Raw genomic sequence first — 15,095 nt, forward strand, 5'->3', positions numbered from 1 at the left:
CCAGGCCTATGCTGGAGGTCCCAGGCAGGTCCAGGCTCTCATATTCCCAGGATCAAGTCCAACTGAAAAGAATGCTGCATTCCCTTGTTTCTGCCTAGCAGCTAAAACAACATTATCTATTGTATTTTGGGCTAACACAGCCTTCTCCCTCTTGAGCAGAAAAGCCCTTCATATAGTTCAGTGTCCCTCCTACAGGTCTCCAATTCCCTCAGGGATTTTCCCCAGAACATCTTATCCCAGACTCTCCCTTTGTTCCCCCTTCTTATTCTGCCTTCTCTCCCCCTCCCCCCATCTCTCAATTGTTCCCACTTCCTCTTATGGTCTGGCCAAAGTCAAAACAATGGGATTATTATCTCCTTTTGGTTTAGTCATGATATTCTTTCAGCCTGAATTTTGGTGAACTTGTTCATTTCCCTCAAATTTAGCTTAGGTTCAACTAAAACCCTTGAGGTCTTTTTCAAGTTAATTGCTATGCCGAATGTCAGTGATTCTTATCTGCAAATTATAGAATTTGTATTTTACATATACCTCAGGCTATCTCATAGAAAATTTTTTAACAAAGTCGTGTGTGTGTGTGTGTGTGTGTGTGTTCATTTGACTTTTACCCAAATGGAAACTATGACAACAAAACAGCATATTGTGTCTTCCGAATGGTTGGGTTTCATTAATCAAGCTTCTATTTTGTTTTAAACATCCTTACTTTTCTACCTGGATATATACACGATCTAAGACAAATATACAGATAAACTAAAAGAACAATGGAGAGGTGTAAATATGGCCAGGAACCAGCACAGGAACCTGGCTGATGGTTACCATAATTATACTCTTAGTTTATCAATTACATGGAGAGGAAAGATTTGAAAGCAGCAAAATAAAGAATGACTGAAGACCAGCAGAGACTCAGACTTCACTTTTACCTTTTCCTTTTCTTGCCAAATGAGTAAAGGGAGTATCAGTAGCTGCACAAAACATACACAGCTAATTGAATCTTTTCTGCCATTCACTCTTCTGACATACACTGTGGTTGTTATGCTTTGTTCTACAAGAATGGGTCAATGACCAGCTATACCTGCTTGGTGACAGGAGCTTGGTGGCTTCCAGGATCTCTACTGGTGATCCTTTTGGCTATGCCACTGATTCTTTGAGCTTTGTGGCTTGTACGCTAACTTACTCTTCTGGTGAGATAGGCTTGTGGGTACTCACGAACAGGGTTATCTACTTGTGCACATGTATTGAGGATGTGCTGCATGGGTGCTTCAGGATTCCCCAAATAAGCAAACTGTAGTCAGCCATTCATTAAGTTATTTTTGTCCACATAATGACTTAATATTTATATTCAAGCATAGCCTGTTAACATTAATCAAAAATGTTGCCAAATATGGACATCCATTTTTTTATCATCCTAGTTCTAGGCCTATTTTATAAGTCAGTTCATTCTTTCCCATGCTGATCACTTATTCCTACACCATAATCAGGTATGTGCGTGTATATATGTATATAATTATAAGGCTAATATGTGCATAATTTATGTTTAAACCTTGTTTGCCACCGTATCCCTGGCAGTTAGCACAGAGTGTGCAGTAAATATTTGTTGAATGATGTTTTATTTAAAGTATTCATATTTTCTCTTTGTGAATATCTATTGAGTGCCCGCTATGATCAAGCACTGGAGAGAAAACCGAGCCAACACTGTGTGAAATAGACCTCACCCTGTGTGGAGCATACCGTCAGGTTGTCGTGTGGTTACAACTGAGATAAGGGTTGTGAGAAGAGCTATAAGGTGCTGTGGTCACATACAAAGTTGCTGAGTGAGATCTGGACATCAGATCACAGTTAGGGATGGGTGGGGACAGTGGCCCAGTGGGTCCATTTGTCATTCATGTGGCTGGAGGACAGAGAGCTAGGCAAAGCGTTGTGCCAGATAGGCTACAAGGAAAGATGTTTTATAGTAGAATCTTTTTTTCTGTAATCAGTTTTAAATTAAGGGTTCCCATTGTATTACATATTTTTTCTGATGATCGAGGCGGCTCATGAAGCAAACCAGTGCTTTTCTTAAGTCTGTCTCCACAGACTGCCATTTCCTTTGTCCAGAAAGAATATGATGATGGTAATGCTGATTATTTCATGTGCCTTTCCTATTTGTATGACTGGATGGCTTACTCATAGCCAATCTCACAACAGATTCACGAGATAGGAATAATATTGAATACTAACTTAGCTAGCATGCTGTATTGTTTTTAAGGCAATATAGAAACCTAGACACTGATACCTTCAGGTTGGGGGGCCATAGGTCAAACATCATACATCATTTACTTTGCCTATATAACTTCATGAAACACAGTTACTGCTCTCTCCTCATTCTTTGAGAAAGTAGATATACACATGGGGGGAAAAAATTCAGAGTACTAGATATATCCAGTAAAATCTCTCCCCGACCCTGTGAGACAGCCTCTAGTTCCCCTCCCTAGAGACCATCAGTGATATCCTTCCAGAGATACTCTGTTCACATGTAAGTGCATACATGTATATGTAATTCTCTCTCTCTGACATAAATATTAGAATGCTATACATACTATTCTGCATGACTTTTAGTTTCTTTAGATGTAATTAGTGGTTGGTGGATTAATGATAAATCATAACATATTTACAACATATACATTATAGAACACAAAAATATAAAAACATCTGTTAATCTTTTGATGTAGAGCCATGTTTGTCCTTTGAAAATAATTCCGCTGATTGGGGTTAAAACACACCTATAATCTATGATTTCCATCAGTTTTGGTTTCTTTAGTGTGGAACACAAACAAAGATACTTTCAAACAATTTGAGAACACAATTATTTCAGTGTTTTATTATTTTAACTCCTATTTTTTATGGTTGTTTTTCCCATTTAAAAGGTTTTTTTTTCACCTTTTAAATCTTTATTGTTAATATAACTATCAAAAAGCACATAATTCACTATACAAATTCAAAATCTACAGAAATATACTCTTTAGACAGTGAAAGGCAAATTTCCAAAATAACCATTGATCATGCTTTGGTTCCTGTCTCCTTCTAGATTTGTTTATATACTAATATATCTTGAATATGGACACACACACACACACACACACACACACACACACACACACACGACATTTCATGACATAATGACCAGGAAGCCATTGTTTTAAGAGACTCATCTAGTGGTTCTCAACAGGAGGTATTTAGAAATGTGTGGAAGGCATTTTCAGTTGTTTCATAGACTGGCATTTAATACATAAGGGCCAGGGATCCTAAACATCCCGCAATGAATGGGTGGGCCCCGTATGATAAAGAATTGTACCATCCAAAATGATGGTGGCCAATTGAGAAACACCATTTTTAAGAGAACAGTGCTTCTTTTTGCCTTCATATTTTATCAGTTTACATTAAATTATGTTACTATAGATTCACTGAGTACTTGAGTAAGGCAGACTTCTTTTGACTACAAAGATACAAAAAGACACTGTCCTTCTCTCCCAGGAACTCAAAATCTTCTGTGTGCAACAGTTGTAGACTGTGACAAGTTCTCTGGAGTATAACAGTGGAATGGGGAGGTAGGATCAATTGTACTTGGAGATCTGGGAAGGTTTCTTGGAAGGGGTGATCCCTTTCCAGGATAGGACGCTTACAATTAGAGGTACCAGTGCCAGAAATCATGTCTTGGAAAAAGGGAGAAATATGGCATTAGCTGTCACTTATGGCTAAGCACGTCACTTGGTCAGTCACTGACTCTGTGGCCACGTCTTCTCCCCTCTGTCTGGCTGCTTTTACTACCATTGTGGCGTGAGAAGAGTGTACCGTGTTTCCCCGAAAATAAGATCTAGCTACACCATCAGCTCTAATGCGTCTTTTGGAGCAAAAATTAAGACCTGGTATTATATTATATTATATTATATTATATTATATTATATTATATTATATTATATTATATTATATCATATCATATTATATTATATTATATTATTGTATTATGCCCGGTCTTATATTAAAATAAGACCAAGTCTTATATTAATTTTTGCTCCAAAAGACACATTAGAGCTGATGGTCCAGCTAGGTCTTATTTTTGGGTAAACACAACTACCATGATGGTAGCTTGGGCCACTTGGCTTGGGGTAGGAATTCCAAGGAATGCCAGCTATGATCCTTTCAAACCAGCCAGCCCTGGGCATGAGGCACAGGATGGCAGGAAATGCCACCACAAGAGGACAAGAAAGGAGAAAGAGGACAATAGATTCTAGACTGTTACAACAAAACCCTATTCGGCTAGAGGAGCAGAGAAATCCTGGCAGGACATTCACAGTAACATTACATCATGGAGGATGGTAGAAAGAAGGGGGGAGGGTGGATATGAGAAAAGAGGAATTTTCTAGACTAAAATTTAACTCTTTGAAGGTCTAACCTTATATTTTAATTATTTTCTGAAGAATTTAGATACATATTTTCCTGTCTTCTTCAACTGACTATAGGGAACATCGTCTTACTAAGGTCATCAGTACGATGAATGATTATGCTGGAAATCAAGTGATTATGCTGGAAATCAAGCTTCATTTGGGGAGGGTGGCACTGATTACATCGAATGCTTACATCAGACACCAGAATCTTGACTGTAATTAGCAGCTGATGTCTGTCTGGTCTGGAAAGACATCTGTAACAATACATGAAGGAGTTTTTTTAAATGACAACTTTATATAGACCATAAAAGGTTGACCTGGGCATGATATGGAACGTAACCTAAGAGTGAGACATACTGTTTACCATTCAGAAAACCTCACCTGCTTCCTACATGAGGCCGACTGTAGACTGTCTTGCAAGTGTCTGGTATTAAGGACCAGCCTTTGTTTTTTTTTTAATTGGGGAATATTGGGGAACAGTGTGTTTTTCCAGGACCCATCAGTTCCATGCCAAGTCATTGTTTTCAATCTAGTTGCGGGGGAGCGGGGGGTGCAGCTTACTGGCCCACACGGGAACTGAACCAGCGACCCTGGTGTTAATGAGCACTGAGCCAGCTGGCTGCCCATGGGATCAATCTTTCTCATTAGGAACTGATGAAAACTCTAGCCAAGTGTAGCTAAGGAAATTGCCTGAGTCGTTTGTAACCTATTTGGAGTGTTGCTTTCTGAATCTTGGTTTATTGCTAGTCGATCTTCATCTCCCACCATACCTTTGAGCAACACTTGTGTGCACTCGAACCTGCGCATCTTTGTGTGATGGCTTGTAATGCAAATTACAGAGAATTTTTAGTCTATCTGCAAATACTCCACTTCCGAATGATAAAAACAGACTTCATCCAGGGTATTTTGTTTTTATCCAGTGGTGTGGGATTTTTTGTTTTATTGGTTTTTTGTTTTTTTTTGAGGAACTTTTATGTTTCTCCAGTAGGAGAGGCTTTGCAGAATGCCTGCTGCCAGTTCCTCATTGGACTGAGATTGGGTTCTCTCTGTGTGGTGCTGCTTTTTTGTCTCTCAGATCTGAGCACTGTAAAATAACTCTGCTTAGGTCTTTTTTTGCTCTCATACCCTGTGTTGGCTCTGGAATAAAGAATAATTTCCATATTGAATCTGGACTGGAATAGTTCACTCATCTTTTCATAAATCCTTAGACTTTGATCCTTTTTATATCTTTTAATACCCTCTCTGTCTGCAAACATTTGGGGTTTTATGGTTAACCTTTGTTCCCATTGTTCCCTCTGCTTGTTATGCTCTTCCCACCTTTTTGGTTCAGTTACTTCTAACCCAGGTGTCCCTGAATCCCCATGGGGAGAGCTAAGGGCCTCTGCACTTTGTGCCCACCTCTTAGAGTATTATATTTTAACTTACTTGCTTATGTGTCTGTCTCCCCATGAGACTGTAAGTTCCTTGAAGGCAAAGAGGATTTTTATTCCCTTTGAGTCTAGCATAATCTATGGTATATAATGGTATCTCAGTGTTTGTTGAGCAAAATCCATGTTCATTGTGGTTTAGAGGGGTTCTTGGAGCAGCATTTAGCCATATTACAGATGGTTAAAATTAGAAAAGTAGAGATCATACCTAACCTACACTCTGTTAGGAATTGCAGAATGATTCACAGTTAATTGTATCTATATTTGAATACCATCTGTCTGGAAGAAAAAAATACCAGTTTTATTATAAAACTACCACGAATTTTTCCTGGCTATTGTATCCTGTGAATTGTGGTTGTATAAATTAGAATCTCAGAAACATTTTTTCTCTTACTGTTATATTTTGCTCAAATACAGAATCAAGGTGTTTGACAAGTGATTTGGGTTTTCCACGGTGCAGTGTTTTCTGCTGCATCATTTGCTCCCTCCCAGTTTTATCCCTCTTTACAGAGGAGTTCCTTTACGCCTACTTGTATCCTTACTGACTTACGTTGTGAAATAGGAAAGGGATGGTGTTGTCTCTGAGCTTTTTCATTATAGGTGTTCAGTACGTATCTGTATCTGACAGAGAGGCATTTTTCAGGCTATTCTTCTATGTTTCTACACCTCATAATGGCCAGGAAGATTCTAGGTCCCTGAACATGCGCTGTATATTCGACATAAAGAAATGGGTTGTCCGGAAGATGATTTAGTAAAATATTATAAACTCCACTTTATTAGCAAATCCTTAATTTCATGAGAGCGAATGTATTTGTTTGCCAAGGCTGCAATGACAAAGCACCACAGACTTGGCTTAAAAAAACTTGATGCAGAAATGTATTTTCTCACAGTTCTGGAAGCTAAAAATCCAAGGTGAAGGTATCAGCGGGGTTTATGTGTTCTGAGGACCTCTCTCCTTGGCTTGTCTTAGTGTTTCCCCTGTGTCTGTGTCCTAATCTCTTATTAGGACACCAGTCATATTGGATTAGGGCCCCACCCATGTGACACCAATTTACTATCGTTACCTCTTCAAAGGCCCTCTCTCCAAGTACACTCTGAGGTGCTAGGGTTTAGGACTTCAACATATGAATTTGGGGAGGGGGATGGAGGACACACAATTCAGCCTAGAACAGTGAATAACATGGCAGTTTAAATATTCCACTCGATTATTAAAAAGATCCTTAGTTTGCTGAGATATTTTTCAGTGACTATTCAATGAATACATGTCTACTTCTTTCCCTTTTTATAAATCAAAATGCTGCCTTTCTTTCTGCACATCATCTTACCTTTGCTGATTTCTTGAAGTCACTGGCTTCCCCAGAATAATAGTTGGTGAGGAAAGAATGTAGCGCTCCTCTCTCTTTTGGAATTCTGGAATAAAGGTTTTTGTCAGAAAACAGAAGGTTACTTGGTTTCTCTTCTTTAAAATAATAATAATAATAATAATAATAATAATAATAATAATAATATTAGGCTACCATTTATTGAGTGCTTATTTGGGGTAACTCACTGGGTTGTAATTATCACAACAAGCTTGCAGAGTAGATGTTACTATCTGTACTTGATAAAAGAGGAAAGTGAGGCTCTGAGAAAGTAGCCTACCCTAGATGCTTCTTATTTTGCTTTTTCTCCTCTAAGGTACCTGTGGGGTCCAGAAGGACTATCAATTGTGAGATTCGAATGTGGGGGGAAGAAGTGAAGTACATGTCAAGCTCATAGACACTTGACTTGTTGGTGGCAATTTGAAACTTAAGGGTCCCAGAAGTTGTGGAATCCTGTGATGGAATTCCACATGAGTAGAAGTTTGAAGGCATAATACAGTATACCTCTTACACTGGGCTGATTGACTCTGGGTTACTTTAGGCCAGGACCTTTGGACTATGGGCTGGATTGAATAACAGTTGTCATGGTAACCCTGATTCAGAGGTGGGCTTAAAAGAAAGGGTAAGGATAGGCGATATGAACACAAAGAAGATGGATTACTAAATTTTTTTAGGATGGGATTATGGGAAAGTATCACTGGGAGCTGCTTGGAATGAGCTAGACCATTGGCTATCTACCCCGGCTGAGTATCTGAATAATTGGGGAGCTTTCAAAAGCACAATGCCTGGGTGCCAGCACTAGAGATATTCATTGAGAGTGGTGTGGGCCTTGACATCTGTAGTGATTAACAGTTACCTGAGTAAACCTGACATACAGCCAAAATTAAATAGAACTAGTGAGTTAGGCCATGGGTTGGCAAGCTATGTCCCACGGACCAAATCTGGCCTACTGCCTGTTTTTTTCTGGCCCATGAACTAAGAATGGTTTCTACACTTTTAAGTAGTTGAAAAATAATCACAAGAAGAATAATATTTTATGATACATGAAAATTATATGAAATTTAAATTTCAGTGTTCATAATTCATATTTTATTGGAATACAGCCATCCATGCTCATTCATTTACATATTGCCTATGGTTGCTTTCATGCTGCAACAGCAGAGTTGAATAGTTGCAAGACACCTACAAAGCTTAAACTATTTACTGTATGGCCTTTTATAGAAAATGGTTTGCTGATCCCTAAGTTAGGCTAAGTTGAGCTCATCAACAGAGCTGGTTTAGAACTTAAAGGGAAGACATAGGTTTGCATAACTTGTGTGTTTGTGTAGTGTATGTTGCATTTTAATTTCCTGTGGGCTTTTGTTGTTTGTTTCCTAGCAGAAAGACCCTGGTTGATGGATCTGTAGCAAGTTTGTTCAACAATATTTTTTTTTTATCAAAGAGGACTGAAACATATACTTTTGTCCTCTAAACATACAAGTACAAAGAACATAATGTCCACAGAACATAACCCAGACCTTTTCAATACTGAGGATCTCCTAAATCCCTTCTAATATCCATTTCCTATCCCATTCCTCAACCCTTTTTTTGTCTTTCCCCCATCCTTCTGTTCCATGTTTGTAGTTAATACCAGCATGAAGCCTCAAAGCACTTCCTTTCCTTGATCCAATGTTGGAAAAAGAATATTGATAGGAATGATTTTAATATAAAAATATAGTTGAGCAAGATTATGAAAATACCACTGATTCTCATGTTGGTTTATTTCTTTTACCTTCTAGTTTTCACCTACTTGAATTTAGAAAACAAGAAAAGCATTAAGGTTAGGAAAATTAACAGAAAATGGAAAACAATCAAGGAAGAGAAATCCCTACCATCTGATTTTTTTTGTACAGAGAAGCAGCTACCATTTGTTTCCAAACCAGCCCATCCAGTTCAGAATGAAAGAGATCATAACCTTACGCTTGGATGCACTACTTTGGGCCTTCATTTGTTTGGTTTCACTCATAATTTTGGTTAGTAGAGATTGTGAGGGGGAAAGTGAGCATATGATTTCATGCTTTTTCTAAAACAAACAAACAAAAAGTTAAATGCACTATATCAATTGAACTAATAGGAAAAAGTATTTGATTTCCAAATAGTTTATTATTCATCACTGGATGATAGTTTTTGATGACCTTGAGAGTCTCCTTGAAACTACTTGGTGTCTTGGGTACTGCAAGTAAGGCCACATTCATATTCACGTTCTCATTTTTATCCTGTCCTTCCCCTGTCATAGTGAAGTGGCTACACTCCCAGGCATATTTACCCTACAGCCACCTGGGAGGAAGCCAGCAATGTCATTACAGATGGCAGTGTGCCCAGACTATCTTAAAAAAAACATTGTCTCGCTGCTAATTAAGTTTCACGAAGGCTGATATTCGCTTTTATATTAACAAGCATTTTGAAAGGCTGAAGGCAGATATGTTAGAAGAAATCTTATTCCTAGGAGTTCATGGTTTTTTACTTGTCCTTCAGCTTCCCCACTCCTGAGTATGGAACACTGCTGGATGATGGATGGTTTGGGCAGGGAAAATATGGGTAAGATTTGCACATTTTGTATCAGATACTGGGATCTTGACTTCTTTTTCTTTGCTTTCTTCAGGGTTCTGTATATTGGCCTGGCATGTAATACAGCTCGCTATATTTATATTTCCTATCTGGAAAATGCCTGGACTGTTCTCCCCATGGAAGTTCTTCAAGGTAAGTTAACATCTGGAATTAGAATTATTTTTCTCCCTAACTGAGCTATGACTTTGTAAAAGTTCCATGACCTTCATTCAGCATGTGACTCTACAAAGGAAGGGTGGACCTACTGTTTTATCTGATTTTAAAGTGGTTGTTAAGGAAGAGGTGACATCAGGAGGAGGGGTTCTTCAGTTATTCTGAATGCTGTTCTGTGTTTGCTGAGCCAAACAAAGCTGGATTTGACCCACACCCTTGTAATTAAACAGAGAGGCTTCTAGAATAACCTCTCATGAACAATCGTGAGACATACATATCCAAAGATGGTTTTAAATATAATATTTATCTTTTAATGACTTTGGTGTTTTGTTTTTGTAGGTATAAAACTACACTTAATGCAAAAGATTGTCATAATTATTTTATGCCATCAGTTATTTTTTGTCACATTTAGTGATTTATAACTATAGTCAGGCTCCTGTTTTCCCATTAAATCTTTGCTCAAATATACTGACCTGAGTTCTCTTTGCTTCAATGCACTGTTTTCCATCAACATATAACTTTGAAAAACTTCCTAGGAGGCTTTTGCAATGTGGCTTAAGAGCACTGAAAACATGGATATCTGTTCTAAGCTCATTGATTACCATGTCAGCTCATATAATCCAAACTATATCACGAAAACCCCTGTTAGCACCTTGGCGAAACCATTTGGTGGTTGGCATTATGATTACAACAAAGGTTTGGGACAAGGTCACAGGAGTTGAGGTCTTCTGGGACAGCCCAGGCTTCTCAGTCATGAATTGTACTAAATACAGTCTGTGATTATATACAATTTCATTAGCTTTATAGGTTTCCATTATCATTTCCGCCAACCCTGAGGGTGCCAATGCAACACAGTGAACATAATTAATTTCTTATCATGATATCTAAGATGAAAGAGTCACAGTTATATATCTAAACAAAATGCAAGCCCCTTCATCAGATCCCACCATGGCAATGGGGGAAGAAAAACTTATCCTAATTGAAAGGATATATAATTTAAATTCCATCATAATTATAAAATTCAAATATATACACACTTTAAAGGTGCTTTTCTCAGGTCTGATGCAATGGTGTATTTGGTGAAACATGATTTTTGTTGATAAATTTATAGAAAATGGAAATTTGGTCTTACAATAAATTATTGTTTATAATAATTAGAACTCTGGAAGAACACTGAGGTGGGGCATACATCTTAGCATTACGTCATTTAAGAATAACGAAGTACTAAAAATGAACTGCAGGAAAGAATTGTGCAGTAACAGAGTATGAAGTGTGATCAAACAATACAGTAAATGTTTAAATAAAAAAATTATTACAGTAAAGGACACACTGCCATTAATCTCCTTTAAAATAATCCACCTTGTTTTGAACACACTTATCCCATCGTTCTTGCCTCTTTATGAAGCAGTGCTGGAAGTCCTCTTTTGTGAGTGTCTTTAGTTGCACTGTCGTGGCTGCCTTGATGTCTTGAATCATTTTGACTGGGGAAGAGCCGAAGTGGCACGGGCCAGATCCGGTGAATAAGGTGGATAAGGACACACCGTCATGTTTTTATTTGACAGAAATTGCCATATACTAGAAGCGATATGTGACATGGAGCGTTGTCATGATGGAGGATGAAATAAAGACACTCATGAAAGAGGACTTCCAGAACTACTTCAGAAAACGTCAGGAATGATGTGATAAGTGGTTTGAAGCGAGGAGGAGTATTTTGAGGGAGATTAAAATGTGTTATTTACTGTAATAAATTTTATTTAAACATTCACCATATTGTTTGATCACACCTCATATATGCAACACAGTTTTTAGGATTTCCCATCTCTAGTGCCTATTCTGTTCTATGAGGTAGGATCCTCGCCTGACTTAACTGCTTTATTGCTATGTCACAATGTATAGAATCTTTACAAAATAACAAATTGGTATGTCTGCAAAGAAGAAATATGTTGTAATAATATATGCATATATTTTTTCTCCTTTTAATTTAATATGAAGCTGGAAAAGGACAGTTTGCTTAAGTGACTCAAGAAAAGAGAGCAAAAGAGAAAAGACTTTTTATGAAATGGTTAAAGGAACAAAAGAATTTTATAAGAAGGAAAAAGCAAATGCTGTTGTGAATCGAAAAACTTTTTCCTGTTAATTTATCAAAGCTATATTAAATAGCTGCTAAAAATCAGGCAGCATGCTGGGTGCTGGGAATGTAATTAAAAAAAAAACCCATATATTAACTTAGGCCTCGAGGTCTCACTATCTGTTCCAGAACCCAGATGTGTAAACACATAATTACTATACAGTGTGTTAGATGGAATCAGAAAAGTGTGCCAGGTAGCAGAGAAGGTGGTCCGTGGAAGGAACAATTAACTTTGTGAATTAAGGAGTGGGAGGATGAAGATACTATTGAAAGATTCCCCAAGGAAATCACCTATGAGCTGGATTTGGAAGGGTGAGTAGGAATCCACAGGGTGGCCTAAAGAGAGCAGGCATTATGGCGTAGAGAAGAGCCATGTGCCAAAGTTCAGAAGTGGAAAGCAGAATGGCACCGACAGGGAATCTAAGTGGTGTGCTGGGGCTGGGGCTCAGTGGATTTATCATTCCAAGCTTCCGACCCAGGACATTGTTTTATAATATTCATGTGTATCTCAGGACAATTATCCCAGGATTGAGGGAGCTGGCCATGTTCTGAATCGAATCAGGAATTCTGTTTCCTGTGGCAGTCCCCAGTTCCTTCTGTGTGCTTCACTTAATTCTCCCCGTGCTGATAGAAACCTAGTTACTGATCTGAAGCAAGTGGAAAGGGGGACCTATACATTCAGGGTCTCCGTGTCTGACAGAGTGCTCTGTGACCAGTTCCACAGAGCTCTTTGTGTCTAAAACTGGAGGAGGTGATTTCATTCTCTGGTGCAAGTGAGTGCTGAGTATTTTGGCTGTACATCAAAACCCTGATCCCTTGCCTTTATTTGACCCATGCCAACCTTACAGAAAATAGTTAATCATCCATGTGGAATAAATCCTGCATCACAGGAACATATTTCTGACTGAAAAGATTTGTTTTTAGCAGTCTGGATTCGTCCACCTTTACAAGCCTTGTCCAAATGACTTTAAAGCCCCTGTGCTTAAGGCAGCTCTACTCAGGACACAGTAAAGACGAGAAATGATGATGATGAAACACTAAATGATTTAATTACAGGGCAAGCCCACTGTCATGATAGATGCCACTAAATCCCTTGACTGGAATTTTTACCTGCTCATTACCAAAGATCTAGGCTTAGGAGGGGGAGAGTTGGGGAGTGAGATGTTGGGTCTCATCTTGACAAACTTGATACAGCACTTCCATTCTTTGATTCCCAACCAGTGCCACACAAGAGGGTTTCCTTAAAACGTAGAAGTGATTTCTGTCTGTTCATCCTGCCACCCCTTGCCTTATCCCCAGACAGCATGAGAACACGTATCACCTAGTGGGCCACTGAAGGGGACGAGACAAAGTGATATGGGCGGGTGGGCAGGGTGGGATAGTTGATATTTATTTCTCAAGATTGCATTTGAAAAAAACCATGGGAATTTTCTCTTTTACTTTTGTACAAGAAGCATTTAAACATTCCTGATTGTGGTCAGGAGTATACACTTTCGATAAAAATCAAGCCCAGATTTGTTATGCTCTTTCCTATGTGGGTATTGGTTGTGAATCCTTGCAAGACGTTGAGATCTTGCTATTAAAATGTATTTAAGGAGAAAGTGAGGCCAGCCCAGGGCTGCTGTAACTAAAGAGGTTCTTTTGAGGTGCTTGAATTAATGACTCAAGTACTTAAGAGTGAAATTGAGGGCTGTGTCAGGTCTTTCTCTGCAGGATGCTTGATCAGTGGGAGCCGGATTAAGATTTTGATGAAAGACGGTTTTATAATATCTCCAGTAGGAAGGCTTGAACTGACATTTATGAAGCTTTTCTCTGTTAATATGCCTACTCAGCTGAGTAAGAACCATGTTTTCCTTCTTCTTATGTTCTGGAAGAACATGGAAAAATTATGAAAGGATTACTATGATGCCCTTATCTGATTGGAAATTCAGAACATGATTCTAGTCTATCATCCACATTAGAAATTTTCTGTCTGGTTTAACCCTTGAAATACAAGTAGCTTGCCACATGCATATGTAAGATAGACAAATGCTCTAAGTTTAACATTTCAGTTGATAAATTCGCATATGAAAGTAATTTGTGTTACTGTTAAAATTAATTTTTAATTGGAATAGTCTTATAAATTGTAATAGAGCAATTTTATCCTTTGTTACTCCCATGCTAAAAGTTACTAAAGGTACTTATATAATGTTTCTTCAAAATAGACATTATTTTTTCCATTTAGAAGTCATTTTAAATGTCGTCTGCTCCAAGGATCCTTTTCTGGCAATTGCATCTCACACTTAGCTCTTCCTGTTCTGAACTGTTCTCAAACTTATGGACTGTATTACACAGTTTAGCACTTAATTGATGCCCAATTATTTTACAAATACTAGTTTTACTTCCTGACTTAATTTTAACGCTTAAATGTAAAGACTGTACCTTATACTTTTTGAATTCTCCAAGAGACATGCACATAGGATGATATACTATAAATGCTTGTTGTTTAATTTTACAGTCCCCTGCAAAATATACTATGATCTCTCTTTTCTAATTTTTAAAGCTCTTGAGTAACACAGGAAGTTCTATCTCAAAAACTGATACATATGTGAAAAAAATCTGAAAACTAAATTTGAACGTTGAACCTTTAATAAGATAGCGTTTTTCCTAAGATACGATCCTGTCATCCACTGCACATCTGTAAAAATATAAGTGTATTTTAATCACTTATTTATGCTCCTACTTCATTCTATAAGTTATTTGAGGCAGCTTAAACCAAAATATGCAATAATCTGGTAACCATAAAGTGCTTAAGCTTGAGTTAGACTATGTTGTATTCCAGCTCCCCAACCTAAAAGCTGTGTCTTTGGGCAGTTCTGAGAAAGTCAGCATTATCTAAGGTACTAAAATTTTTAGCCAGAGAAAGCAAATATTTTTTTTTTTTACTTCTCTGAAAATTAAGTAAGTGTGCATAGTACCTCTAATCATCTAGTCCATATTTCTAGTTCAAAAATAACCTGGT

General features: G+C 37.9%; 2 protein-coding genes across 6 annotated transcripts in view; one reads left to right on the plus strand and one right to left on the minus strand.

The window, feature by feature from the left end:
- Positions 1-15,095, plus strand: part of MFSD6 (major facilitator superfamily domain containing 6) — a 61,967-nt gene that overhangs the window by 33,221 nt on the left and 13,651 nt on the right. For all 5 annotated transcript variants that reach the window (XM_081051956.1, XM_081051954.1, XM_081051958.1 and 2 more), the window contains one exon: positions 9,848-9,945. In XM_081051956.1, the coding sequence (XP_080908082.1) occupies positions 9,848-9,945 (98 nt within the window). The remainder of the gene's footprint in view (positions 1-9,847; positions 9,946-15,095) is intronic.
- NEMP2 (nuclear envelope integral membrane protein 2) overlaps positions 1-15,095 on the minus strand; it is a 64,916-nt gene that overhangs the window by 5,521 nt on the left and 44,300 nt on the right. The window contains exon 9 of the mRNA XM_081051960.1: positions 7,171-7,255. Coding sequence (XP_080908086.1) covers positions 7,171-7,255 — 85 coding nt within the window. The remainder of the gene's footprint in view (positions 1-7,170; positions 7,256-15,095) is intronic.

This window comes from Rhinolophus hipposideros, assembly GCF_964194185.1.
Source record: "Rhinolophus hipposideros genome assembly, chromosome: 6".
Lineage (NCBI taxonomy): Eukaryota > Metazoa > Chordata > Mammalia > Chiroptera > Rhinolophidae > Rhinolophus > Rhinolophus hipposideros.